Source organism: Theropithecus gelada, chromosome 19, assembly GCF_003255815.1.
Source record: "Theropithecus gelada isolate Dixy chromosome 19, Tgel_1.0, whole genome shotgun sequence".
Lineage (NCBI taxonomy): Eukaryota > Metazoa > Chordata > Mammalia > Primates > Cercopithecidae > Theropithecus > Theropithecus gelada.
Window position 1 is genome coordinate 41,954,700 of NC_037687.1, and position 14,040 is coordinate 41,968,739.

General features: G+C 51.1%; 1 protein-coding gene across 2 annotated transcripts in view; it reads right to left on the bottom strand.

Moving 5' to 3' along the window:
- SIPA1L3 (signal induced proliferation associated 1 like 3) overlaps positions 1–14,040 on the bottom strand; it is a 308,788-nt gene that overhangs the window by 63,289 nt on the left and 231,459 nt on the right. For both annotated transcript variants that reach the window (XM_025368227.1, XM_025368228.1), the window contains exons 11-12: positions 5,926–6,177; positions 4,321–4,458 (exon numbers count right to left, since the gene is read on the bottom strand). In XM_025368227.1, coding sequence (XP_025224012.1) covers positions 4,321–4,458; positions 5,926–6,177 — 390 coding nt within the window. The remainder of the gene's footprint in view (positions 1–4,320; positions 4,459–5,925; positions 6,178–14,040) is intronic.

Consider the following 14,040-nt stretch of genomic DNA (forward strand, 5'->3'; position numbering starts at 1 on the left):
AACTTTTGTTCTGTGAAAGACCCTGTAAAAAAGACAAACTAAAGGCTGGGAGGAAACATTTGCAAATCGCATATCTGACGAAGGACTTGTATTTAGAACGTCCAAAGAACTCTCAGACACTGAACACCATTGCATCCAATTAGAAGACGCACAAAAGACACGCACGGGCACTTCACTGAAGAAGATACAGGATTGGCAAATAAGGCGTGAAAAGGTGTTCAACATCCTTAGCCATTAGGAACATGCAAAATAAAATCACAGTGAGATATCACTGCACACCTATCAAAATAGCTAAAATGAGAAACAGTGACAACGCCAAATGTGAGGATGTGGAGACCCGGATCACTCACGCTCTGCTGGTGGGAATGTAAAATGATACAGACACTCTGGAAAACAGTTTGGCAGTTCCTTTTCAAACTAAAAATGGACTTACCATACGGTAAGCAATTGTACTCCTGGGCATTTATCCCAGAGAAATGAAAACTTATTTTCATGCAGAAACCTGTATGCCTGAATGTACATGTTCACCACATGAATATTTATAATAGCCAAAACTCGGAAACTACCCAAATGTCTTTCTTTTTAAATTTTTTAAAAAATATATTTTTAATATTTAAAAAAACTTCATTTCAACCCAGGAGCATAGATTCAAAGTGCCCTGAATATGCACTCCCCCAAATGTCTTTTGATGGGTGAGTGGTTAAACTGTGGTATAGGGTGAGTGGTTAAACTGTGGTATATCCAGACCACGGAATAAACAGCATAATGAATGAACCAGAGACTCGCGATAACGTGGATGAACCTTAAGGATATTCTGCTGAGTGAAAAAGACAACCTCTGAAGCATACGTGCATCCAATTTCTTTTATCTAACATTCATCATGAAATAACAACAATTTTTAAAGAAGACAGGCTGGGTGCGGTGGCTCACGCCTGTAATCCTAGCACTTTGGGACGTCCAGCTGGGAGGATGGCTTGAGGCATGGACTTCAAGACCAGTCTCAGCAACACAGTGAGACCTTGTCTCTATGAAAGAAAAGAAAAATTGGCTGGGTGTGGTGGTGCATGCCTGCAGTCCTAGCTATTTGCAAGGCTGAGATGGGAGGACTGCTTGTACCCAGGAGAGTGAGGCTTCAGTGGGCTATGATCGTGCCATTGCACTCCAGCCTGGCTGACAGAGTGAGACTGTGTGTCCAAAAAAAAAAAAAAAAGAGCCTCAGAACAGATGAATGGTGAATGCCAGGGGTTACGCATAGGGGGAGGAGATGGGTGTGGCTATAAAAGGATAGCATGAGGCACCCCGTGATGGTTACACAAGACTTCACATGTGATAAAATTGTGCAGAGCTATAGACACACACACACACAAATGAGTGCATGCATAACTGGTGAATTCCGAATAAGCTGCAGGCCTGTACCCATGTCAACCTCCTGCTTTGATATTGCGTTATAACCATACAAGATGTTAACAATAGGGGAGGCTGCGTGAAGGGTTCAGGCTCACAAGACTTTCTCCCTGTATGTTTTTTTTTTTGAGATGGAGTTTTTGCTCTTGTTGCCCAGGCTAGAGTGCAGTGGCACAATCTTGGCTCACTGCAACCTCCACCTAGCTGGTTCAAGCGATTCTCTCACCTCAGTTTCCTGAGTAGCTGCGATTACAGGCACGTGCCACCACACCCAGCTAATTTTTTTGTATTTTTAGTAGACGTGGGGTTTCATCATGTTGGCCAGGCTGGTCTCGAACTCCTGACCTCAGATGATCCACCCGCCTTGGCCTCCCAAAGTGCAGGGATTACAGGCATGAGCCACTGTGTCCGGCCACCTGTATGTCTTTTTTTGGCAACTTCCTGTGACTCAATAATTATTACAAAATAAAAAGTTAACAGAAAATATAAAGGGAGATACCAAGATTTTAGGGGGAAAAAAAAAACAAAAACAAAACAGTTCCCAAGAGCTTTTGGTAACACCACTGCCAGCACCTTTGTTACTGGCAAGTTGCACTAACTGCCATTACCAACCTCAGCCCCTGCTGTCGCCTGGGTGCCCCCACACCCCGTGTCCCACACATACCAGATTCCTCTCTGATTCTCCTATGTTAATCTTGCTTGTTCATGTCTGTGGCCTTTGCTCTGTTTGGAATGACTTTTTCTCTCCTCTCTGTGGCAAACTCCTATTGGTCCCTCAAAATTTTATTCAGATGTCACCTCCTCCAGGCAGCCAGCCTAGACCTCCAGGGCTGGGCTGTGTTCCCTCTTCCTCTATTAGAGTGCTCATCAGAGTGCACGTGGTTTTTACCATCCTATCCATCACGATCAGCAAGGGCTGACTATAGAACCCTCTTGTAACTGAGTATCTCAGATACTCCTCCTGGCATGCCAGAAAGCTCTTGAGACCTTTGCTGAATGAAAGCTGAACGGTGGCCACTAGAAGAAGAAACAGTGGGTATGTCTCCCCAGTTGAACAAGAGGCTTAGAATCTAACAATGGATGAGTGTGGCGACTCTCAGAGAATGGTCCCTGGTGCAGCACCCCGAACCTACCAGGTCAGAAATTCGGGGCTCAGGCCCAGTAATCTGTATTTTAACAAGTCCTCCTCTGGATGATTCCAATGCCTGCTAAAGACTGAGAACTACTGGTTTGGTGGCCTGATTCTTTGTCTTAAGGTAGGTGGTTTCATTTTTAACAAACCCGCTCACTCTATCCTTTCATCCAATATATACCAAAGATCAGCCATGTGTCGAACTCTGTACTATGTGATGGGAGGTCTTGAAGAGCACGCTTACGCTCTCTTTCTCGCTCTCTTACAGGTGCATACACATGCACGTACGCAAGCACGCACACTCTTAGCTGGCTAATAAAGATGGAGAGTGCTCAAGGCCATGGTCAGGAAATACACAGGGAATTGGGGGGCAGCGCCTTGCCTCAAGAGGGAGCTCCAGAGAAGCGTTCTGGAGAGGGACACAGAAGCTCGAGTTGGTAGGACAGGGGGAGTGTGGGTGAGGAGTGTGAAGCACATTCAGGCCAAGGAAGGAATACCATCAAGGCTCTGAAATGCAGACAGTCCCCCTAGGAAGCTGGGAGTGGCTGGTGTGGCTGACATGTGGCACTGCACAAGACTCGCAGGGTGCCAGGCGCCTTGGTGGCCACAGGGAGGGGCCAAAGCTGTGTCCGGAGGGCTCTGGGAGTGGTGAGAGGGTTTGGAGCAGGGGACAGGCATGTTCAGATATAGAAAGATCTGGCCGGGCGCGGGGGCTCACACTTGTAATCTCAGCACTTTGTGAAGCTGAGGCGGGCGGATCACTTGAGGTCAGGAGTTTGAGACCAGTCTGGCCAACATGGTGAAACTCCGTCTCTATAAAAATACAAAAATTAGCTGGGTGTGGTGGCGGGAGCCTGTAGTCCCAGCTACTCAGGGGGCTGAGGCAGGAGAATCACTTGAACCTGGGAGGCAGAGGTTGCAGTCAGCCAAGATCATGCCACTGTACTCTAGACTGGGCAACAGAGCGGTCTCAAAAAAAAAAAAAAAAAAAAAAAAAAAGAAGACACAGAAAGATCCCTCTGGCTGTTAAGTGGAGGGTAGACCAGAGGAGGTGAGATGAAGGCTGGAAGCCCACTGTGGTGACCTGGGCAAGAAAGCAGGGAAAGGAGGTGGGATGGGTGACAGAGATGCTCAGGAGGAGGACCACTGCAGGGAGGAGGAGGAAGGGGACATTCACAGGATGAGGCCCACGGCTCAGGCCCAAGGACTGGGATTGATGTGGCTGCCCCAGGGACCTAGGGGCGGAGGAAGAACAGAGGGCACGAGGGCTGAAGGCAGCTGGGGAATAAGCTCAGCCGGAGCCAGAACCTGAAGGGCCTTGAATGCCAAGTTTATCCTGAGGACACTGGGGAGTCATGGAGGGTTTGGGGAGATCTCTCAGGCTGCCAGGTTGCAGATGGACACAAGTGGGCAGAACTGAAGCCTGAAAGATCTCGAAAACTGGGTAATGCTGGCAGCCGGGTCCTAGGGACTTAGGGCTGGAGAGAGTTAGATGCGTGGCCGTGCTGGATGGTGGACGCTCTTCCTTGACAGGTGTCAAGAGAACAGCAACCACAATTCTGCTGCAGGGAAAGCCAACGATGGGTCCTGCCCAGCCCGGCCCAGTTTCGCTCCAAAACATGAGACATAACCACCCCATGGGGCTGGGTCCTCTGAGGACCTTCAGGGATCCAGAAACACCATAAAATGGCAAATAGAATTGTGGGGGTGTGCATTTCCTGGGGAAAAAGGAGCCACAGTTTTCATCAGATCCCTTAACATGAAAAGAATGGAGAGAGGCTGACCTTTCTGGGGATGGCTTGTATCTCACGTAGGTGGCCGAGCCGGGGGTGGAGAAGCTCCCAGAAGGCTGTCGGTAGGGAGGGACTCTGTCGGCCCCTGCTGGTGATACTGTGTAAGGGGTTTCTGGGAAGCTGACAGGCCTGGAAGGAGACAAGGGGAGGAAGGAGGCAGAGGGTGAGTGGGAGGGTACCCCTGCCCTGGGAGGATGGACAGACAGATGGACAGACGGACGGACGGACAGACAGACCTTTCCCCTGCCCAGCCACATCCCTTCTGCTGTCCACTGCTCAGGATGAAGGGGAGGATGCTGAGCACAGGGTGAGAGAAGCTGGGATGCCCCTGGGTCCCCTCTTCCCGGATGCACTGCGGCTGCTCCCAACCCACAGCTTTTGCAGGCTGCCCAAGACCGTTCTCGCCTCTGGCCCCCCGGGGACGAGATGTCCCTCTGCAAGTTGGATTCCTTCATTTTTCTGGACAATTTTCTTTTTATCTTTTAATATATAATATCTTCAAAAGAGTATCTATAAGTTATATTTGTCATCATCATAAAACGAAATCCCTTAAGGTACCACCCAACCCGGGACTAGAACGGCGGTGATAACATCTATCCGTGGGCTTCCCCACTTCCATTTCCCTACCTCCTCCAGGAAGAAATCACTGTCCTAAATTTTGTGCTTATCAGTCCCTTCACCTTAAAAATAACAGAGATTTTTTTTTTTTTTTTTTTTTTGAGACAGAGTCTTGCTCTGTCGCCCAGGCTGGAGTGCAGTGGCCAGATCTCAGCTCACTGCAAGCTCCGCTTCCCGGGTTTATGCCATTCTCCTGCCTCAGCCTCCCGAGTAGCTGGGACTACAGGCGCCCGCCACCTCGCCCGGCTAGTTTTTTGTATTTTTTAGTAGAGACGGGGTTTTACCATGTTAGCCAGGATGGTCTTGATCTCCTGACCTTGTGATCCGCCCATCTCGGCCTCCCAAAGTGCTGGGATTACAGGCTTGAGCCACCGCGCCTGGCTTTTTTTTTTTTCAGAGATGAGCCACTGCGCCCGGCTTTTTTTTTTTTCAGAGATGAGGTATTGCTCAGTCTGGGGTGCAGTGGTGCAATCACAGCTCACTGCAGCCTCCAACTCCTGGGCTCAAGCCATCCTCCCACCTCAGCCTCTTGGGTGGCTGGGACCACAGGTGTGCATCACGCCTGGCTAATTTTTAATAAATGTTTTTTGTAGAGTCAGGGTTCCGCTATGTTGCCCAAGCTCTCTAACTCCTGGCCTCAAGTAATGCTCCTGCCTTGACCTCCCACAATGCTGGGATTACAGGCGTGAGCCACTGTGCCCAGCATAAAAAAGCAGAGCTTTAATCGTCTACTTAGTATAGTGAATTTCTAACTCAGATGCTGAGCTCCCCAGCACTGGGTCCCAAACAAGAGGCCCATGGTGAAAGCTGAAGGGAAGGAGAGAGGGAGGAACAAGGGAGACAGAAGGATAAGAAGGAAGGTCGAAAGCCTGAGGCGATGAAGAGGATGGAGGAAATAGTGCAGAGAGGGAGGGGCGGAGGACAGGTGTGGGCCGGTGGGGATTGGGAAGTGTTTGCCCCCCCCCCGCAGGTGCTTACCTCTTGCTGTGCAGTGGCTGGGACTCCCGGAAGGGGACTATGGGGGTCTGCTTCGGGGGCCGGCTCAGGGACTGGGCGTGGCCAGGGGTGGTTGGAGTGGCCCACTTGGAGGCTGGTAGAGAGTTATGGGATGCGGGCCCGCTCCACTGCCAGGGAGCATTGCTGCGGTATGGGGGCCGGCCCCCAGGAGTGATGCTTTCCTGCTCCGTCTTGGGCTCCGAGGTATTCATGTCATAGGTCTCCGGCCAACCCCTGGGGAGAAAAACTGCGTTATTCAGAAAGACCCCAGCCCACCAACATGTGGGCCTGCTGTGTAGGCTGGGTTCTCCTGGCCCCATGCAAACCGGGATGCCCTATTTTTTTTTGAGACAGAATCTTGCTCTGTCACCCAGGCTGGAGTACAGTGGCATGATCTTGGCTCACTGCAACCTCTGCCTCCTGGGTTCAAGCGGGTTCCGGCTAATTTTTGTATTTTTAGTAGAGAAAGAGTTTCACCATGTTGGCCAGGCTGGTCTTGAATTCATGACCTCAGGTGATCCACCTGCCTCGGCCTCCCAAAGTGCTGGGATTACAGGAGTGAGCCACTCCGCCTGGCTGGGGATGGTCTATTTTAAAAGTCGAGTGAATACCCCTTAAAATGGTCTGAAACTTACCAGCTCAGAGTCTTCAACCAGGATGGGACCCAACACAGGGGCTCCGACTGCTTGGCCCTTTCCACCTCATCTCCTCTCCCCTCCTCCCACTCTCTCTGTTCCCTCCCCTCGCTTCTACCTGATCCAGACCACACGGCTGCCAGTGTCCTCCACGGACCTGCCTGGCCCCCCTTAGCGGTCCTCAGGGCCAGAAAGGCAGATGTCCTCAGAATCAAAGGACAGTAACTGCCTTGTTCCAAAGAATCTTAAAGGCAGCTGGAAGAGGAGCAGGTGACCTACTTTGCAGGGTGGTTTAAAAAAAAAAAAAAAAGCCCTGAAATCCACAACCTTGAAATAGATGCAGAGAGGCCTATGACTCCCGCTAGACCAGGCTGGCACATGCACCGCGGTGCTCCTGGCTTGAGGTAGGGAGATCCACCGGCTGGGCTGGCATTCTTCACTGCCACTGCAGTGCCACATGGGAGGGGTCCCTGAGCTGTGCTCATGAAATCCACCCTCTGGCAGCTGTGAGAGCTGAGCTCAGAGGAGCCTTCAGCCTGGAAGCTCCCATGCGCCCATCAAGCTGATCCTCTGAGGGTCTCCCGAGTTCCCTGGAGCCACCCAGTTCATGGCCATCCAGCAAAACGTCTGGTGGATATGGTGGTTAGGAGGCTGCTATGGTCTGGATGTGGGTTCCCCCAAAAGTCATGTGATGGAAACTTAACCCCCAATGCCACTGTTGGGAGGTGGGGCCTGGTGGGAGGAGCTTAGGGCAGAGCCCTCATGAATGGATGAATGCTGCTATAGAAAGGGCTTGTGGGAGTGGGTTCTCTCTCTCTTCCGCTCTTCTGCTGTGTTTGGACATAGCGTTCCTGTCCTCCAGAGGTCACAGGGTTCAAGGCACCATCATGGATGCAGAAAGACCAGGCCCTATCCTGCCAGTGCCTGGATCTTGAACCTGCAGCCCCCAGAACTGTGAGAAATGTATTTCTGTTATCAGTTATCCGATCTCATGTACTCTGTCAAAGATGCACAAAACAGACTAAGACACAGGTGGATGCGCTCTGGCACCCAGGGCCTGACACACCGCACCCCTCGGTAGCACCATGACTGGAACTGACCCTCGGCAGTGTCTGCTGGCTGTCTCTTTGGACTGGCAGCTGCCAATGTCTCACCAGGCACCAGGTGAGGAACAATAACAATATGAATGTCTAACAGAGCCTGTAGACACGCCAGGCCTGGGCAGAGGTGGGGACAGGTACCATCACTGTCTCTGGGCAGTGCACACCTGCCATTCCTGCCTGCCTGGTGTCTCTCCCCTTACCCCCTCTCCTGATAACAGGTCTTTGTTAGTATGGGCTCTGGGTGGGGCTGACCCCACTTCTTGGCTCCAGGTATGAGCATGTGACCCAGGTCTGACCAATCAGAAGTTTTCTCCAAGCCCCTACCCCAACACAATGACTAGCACAGAATTGTCCTGTGCTCTAGGCAGGGCCAACGAGAGATAACGAGCATCAGTTGTTTGTTCTTTTTGAGATGGAGTCTTGCTCTGTCACCAGGCTGGAGTGCAATGGTGAGATTTCAGCTCACTGCAACAATTCCTGTGCCTTAGCCTCCTGAGTAGCTAGGACTACAGGCACGTGCCACCACACCCAGCTAATTTTTGTATTTTTAGTAGAAATGGCATTCGACACCCAGGCTGGTGTCGAACGCCTGACCTCAAGTAATCCATCTTCCTTGGCCTCCCAAAGCGCTGGGATTACAGGCGTGAGCCACCACACTAAGTCCTTTTTTTTTTTTTTTTTTTTTGAGATAGAGGTGGGTGGATCACCTGAGGTCAGGAGTTCAAGACCAGCCTGGCCAATATGGTGAAATCCCATCTCTACTAAAAATACAAAAATTAGCCAGGCATGGTGGCATGTGCCTATAATCCCAGCTACTAGGGAGGCTGAGGCAGGAGAATCGCTTGAACCTGGGAGGCGGAGGTTGCAGTGAGCCAAGATCGCGCCACTGCGCTCCAGCCTGGACAACAGAGCAAGACTCCATCTCAAAAAAAGAAAAAAAAAAATGAAGGCAGCATGCAGCATGGAGCAGTACAGGCTGCGGGGCCAGATGGCTGGTTCAGATTCTAGTCCCGTCATCACCTATATGGGTTTGGGTGAGGAATTCTCTTCTCAGAGCCCCAGTTTCCTAATCTGTAAGATGGGGCTGGCTGTGAGCATTCTCTGAGCGTTAGCAGAGTCTGCACGTGCCAAGTGCTTAACAAATCAGAGCTGATGCGGTTGCCTACTCCGGCTGATTCTAAGGACAGTCTGCCTGCTTTTCCCACAAACAGAAGCAAAAGCCTCGCTTCCACTTTCTGAAATCCAGCCAAACCACCTTGGGGCTCTGGAAAAGATTCTGCCCCAGCTCCTCCCGGCTCTCGCCCTCCCCAGTGACCTGAAAATGACCATCATCTAAATCATCAAGAGCTCAGCAAATAATGAAGCTTCCTGGGCCTCACCCCAGATTACATGTAACAGAATCCCCACTGAGGCAGGGCCCAAGGATCTGCATTTGACTGAGATGCCTGTGATGATGTTGATACACGGTAACATTTGAGAAGGCCTGCTTCATGTATTGATTAAAAAAAGATTTTTTTTTGAGATGAAGTCTTGCTCTGTCACCCTTGTTGGTGTGCAGTGGCACGGTCTTGGCTCACTGCAATCTCCACCTCCCGGGTTCAAGTGATTCTCCTGCCTCAGCCTCCTGAGTAGCTGGGATTACAGGCCCGCCACCACGCCCGGCTGATTTTTGTATTTTTAGTAGACACTGGGTTTCACCATGTTGTCTAGGCTGGTCTCGAACTCCTGATCTCAGGTGATCCAACTGCCTCGGCCTCCCAAAGTGTTGGGATTACAGGCATGAGCCACCGCGTTGGACCCTTGAATTGTTTTTAAGGATTAAAATGACATAAGATGCATCCCTGTTTCCCACTCCCATCCTCCAGTTTCAACTACCAGAAGCAACCACTGCTCCTAGTTTCTTACGCATTCTTTCAGAAATATCTTATGTAGGAAAGCAAAATATTATTTAAAATAGTAACAAAGTCCAGGCACAGTGGCTCATGCCTATAATCCTAGTACTTTGGGAGGCTAGGGTGGAAGGATTACTTGAGCCTAGGAGTTCGAGACCAGCCTAAGCAACATAGGGAGGCCCTGTCTCTACAAAAAAATTAAAAAAAATAATCTGGGCATGGTGGCACATGCCTATGGTCCCAGCTACTTGGGAGACAGAGGAGGGAGGATCACTTGAGCCTGGCAGGTCAAGGATGCAGTGAGCCATGATCACACCACTGCATTCTAGCCTGCGCAACAGAGTGAGACTATCTCAAAAAAACTAAATAGGCTGGGCGTGGTGGCTCAAGCCTGTAATCCCAGCACTTTGGAAGGCCGAGATGGGCGGATCACAAGGTCAGGAGATCGAGACCATCCTGGCTAAAACGGTGAAACTCCGTGTCTACTAAAAATACAAAAAAAAAATTAGCCGGCCATGGTGGCAGGCGCCTGTAATCCCAGCTACACGGGAGGCTGAGGCAGGAGAATGGCGTGAACCCGGGGGACGGAGTTTGCAGTGAGCTGAGATTGCGCCACCGCACTCCAGCCTGGGCGACAGAGCGAGACTCCGTCTCAAAAAAAAAAAAAAAAAAAAATTAAATAAATAAAATAAAATAGTAATACAAAGACTAGCACGTTATACCTCTGTATGGTATCTTGCTTTTTTTTTTTTCTATTCTCAATTAACAATATATTGGCCGGCTGCAGGGGCTGATGGCTGTAATCCCAGCACTTGGGGAGGCTGAGGCAGGTGGATCGCTTGAGGTCTAGAGTTTGATTTTTTTTTTTTTTTTTTTTGAGACAGAGTCTCGCTCTGTCGCCCAGGCTGGAGTGCAGTGGCCGGATCTCGGCTCACTGCAAGCTCCGCCTCCCGGGTTCACGCCATTCTCCTGCCTCAGCCTCCCGAGTAGCTGGGACTACAGGCGCCCGCCACCACGCCCGGCTAATTTTTTGTATTTTTTAGTAGAGACGGGGTTTCACTGTGTTAGCCAGGATGGTCTTGATCTCCTGACCTCATGATCCGCCCGTCTCGGCCTCCCAAAGTGCTGGGATTACAGGCTTGAGCCACCGCGCCCGGCGAGGTCTAGAGTTTGAGACCAGCCTGGCCAACATGGAGAAATAGCATCTCTACTAAAATACAGAAATTAGTTGGGTATGGTGGTGGGCTTTTGTAATCCCAGCCAGTTGGGAGGTTGAGGCAGGAGAATTGCTTGAACCCGGGAGGTGGAGGTTGCAGTGAGCTGAAATCGCACCACTGCACTCCAGCCTGGGCAAGGAGAGTGAAACTTCGTGTAAAAAAAGGAAGAAAAACGGCCGGGCGCGGTGGCTCAAGCCTGTAATCCCAGCACTTTGGGAGGCCGAGACGGGCGGATCACAAGGTCAGAAGATCGAGACCATCCTGGCTAACCCGGTGAAACCCCGTCTCTACTAAAAAATACAAAAAACTAGCCGGGCGAGGTGGCGGGCGTCTGTAGTCCCAGCTACTTGGGAGGCTGAGGCGGGAGAATGGCATAAACCCAGGAGGCAGAACTTGCAGTGAGCCGAGATTGATTGTGCCACTGCACTCCAGCCTGGGTGACAAAGCGAGACTCCGTCTCAAAAAAAAAAAAAAGAAGAAAAACAAAACAAAACATAACAAACAAAACTTCAGCCTTGTGGCCCGGGGGTAGGAGGAAGACACTGTGTATTCTCCTCGGTGTCTGAGAGGGAGAGCATGGGGTTGGCGTGCAAGCCATGCAGCCTGGCTGGTGGCAGTGATGGCACTTCTGTCCCGTCCTCACTGCTCTCCTCAGCGTTCACTGCAACAGACATTTGAGCCAAGAGGCTGGAGAGAGCCCAAAGCCAGGGTTATCAGCCCTGCAAATGAGGTCAGCTACACACCTCTGCATTTGAAAAACAACAAAAACCACCCAAGTCCTGACCCACGCCCACCCCTGCAAATGGGAGATCCTGTTTCAGCAGCCGCCTTGCAAACGGAGCAGGAGGGAAGGTCTTCCTCCCGAACAGGGAAGGGAGAACTCGTCTGTCTGGTTGTACTCTCCCTGGCCCTGTTTCCCCAAAGCTGGAGAACCGCACACTTTTCTTTGCGTTTCATTTGGCCCTACCTGCATGTTTGGGGTGACAGTCATGCGACGGGCGAGCTGGCTTATCGTGTGCACCCATGGGAGTGTGTGGAGAAGGATGCGTGTCCTTCCCCGAGAGGCGTAGTCACCAGGGCATTCGCCTGTGGGGTTATCTGGCCTTGACTTGCCCCTGCAGAGATCTGAGCAGGTGTGGCTGCGCTTTGGCTCCGGGCAGAGGAGAAAGGCGGCAGGGGAAGAGGGCTGGGAACGGGAGATACCTGGGGCGTGACTGGAGTCCTGAGGCTGAGCCATCGGGGGTGTGGGTAGGGGTGGCCACACCCTCAGGTTCAGGGTTTAGGCCTGCTCAGAACTGTCCCCCACCAAGTGAACAGAGAGCAAGCACGACTCAGGAAAGTGAGGGTGGGGAAATCACTCGCATGCCCGCGTATTAACAGCTTGTGATGGCTTTCGGAGACCGCACAGTATAATGGAGACAGGCCAACCTGGATTTGAATTTTCTTTGCTGCTTACTAGCTGTGCAACACGGCAAAATGATTTGTTTGCCCTGGGCCTCGGTTTTCTCATCTATAAAGCAGAGATCACACCAGCCCTGGTGTGAGCCCAGCAAGGTCATCTGTGAATACAGTACTCATCGGCACCCCATCTTGTGTCCTCCCCTTGGCTCAATCTGCTGCAGCCACGCAGGCCCTCTTTCTGGTCTGTCTCCGAGCCAAGGGCCTTTGCTCTCACCTTCAGGCCTTCCCAGACCACCCTGTCCAATGTGGTTATGTGCCCTTTATAGTCCTCACATCCAGCACCTCAGCACCAGTGTCTCTCAAGCGCCTCCTATAGGCCAAGTACTGTCCCATTTTTTTTTTTTTTTTTTCCTGAAATGGAGTCTCGCTCTGTCACCCAGGCTGGAGTGTAGTGGCGCAATCAGCTCACTGCAACCTCCGCCTCCTGGGTTCAAGTGATTCTCCTGCCTCAGTCTCCTGAGTAGCTGGGATTACAGGCGTGCGCCACCATGCCCGGCTAATTTTTGTATTTTTTGTAGATACAGGGTTTCACCATATTGGCCAGGCTGGTCTTGAACTCCTGACCTTGTGATCCGCCTGCCTTGGCCTCCCAAAGTGCTGGGATTACAGGCGTGAGCCACCGAACGTGGCTTTTTTTTTTTTTTTTTTTTTTGAGAAAGCTTCAGTGCAGCGGTGTGATCATGGCTTACTGCAGTCTCAGCCTCCTACCTCATCCTGAGTAGCTGAGACTACATGCATGTGCCATCACACCTAGCTAATTTTTAAAAATTTGGGCTGGGTGTGGTAGCTCACACTGTAATCCCAGCACTTTGGGAAGTTGAGACGGGCGGATCACATGAGGTCAGGAGTTTGAGACCAGCCTGGCCAACATGGTGAAACCCTGTCTCTGCTAAAGATACAAAAATTAGCCGGGTGTGGTAGTGCATGCCTGTAGTCTCAGCTACTCAGGAGGATGAGGCAGAAGAATTGCTTGCACCCAGGAGGTGGAGCTTTCAGTGAGCTAAGATCATGCCACCGCACTGCAGTCTGGGCAACAAGAGTAAAACTCTGTCTCAACAACAAAAAAAAATTGTTGTAGTGGCGAGGTCTTGCTATGTTGCCTAGGCTGGTCTCAAACTGCTGGGCTCAAGTGATCCTCTGGCCTTGGCCTCCAAAAGTGCTGAGAGCCACCAGCACTCCACAGTCACAAGCCATTCACTGGGTCTGGCCTGTCCTATGTGCTTTACAAGTTGGATCTCTTCAACTTCACAAACGCTCTTGTGGAAAGGACGTTCTTGTCCTTGTTTTACAAATGAGGAAACCAGGCACAGGGTGGTGAGGCCACTTCCCTAGGGTTGCAGGTAACAAGGGGAAGAGCTGGGATTCAAACCTAGACAGCCTGCCTCACTGCAGAGCCTGCCTCCCCCGCTATGCTCTCCTGCCTCCCACTCTGTGATCTGAAATCATCTCATTCATTTACTTGTTTACTGTTTGTCTCCCCTGACCCACTGGGGCCTCACTCCATGAGGCCAAGGCCTCAGCTGTCCTCTGTGCACTCCTTCCAGAGCTGGGAACATGGAGCATCTCTCTCATTGGTCACTTCTGGAGGTTGCTAGGGACCAACTCATTATTCTGAAAACTGTTTTTATCTTGCCTTCTCTGTACAAATTATACCTCAGGGTAACTGAACGGTTACAGAAAGAAAGCTCTTTTTAGAAGCATTCCAACCAATACATGAAGAAGGAACGACAGAATGAAGATGGCACTCGTCTGCAAGCTGTCATGAAATGATGGATCTAGGCAGTGCCTA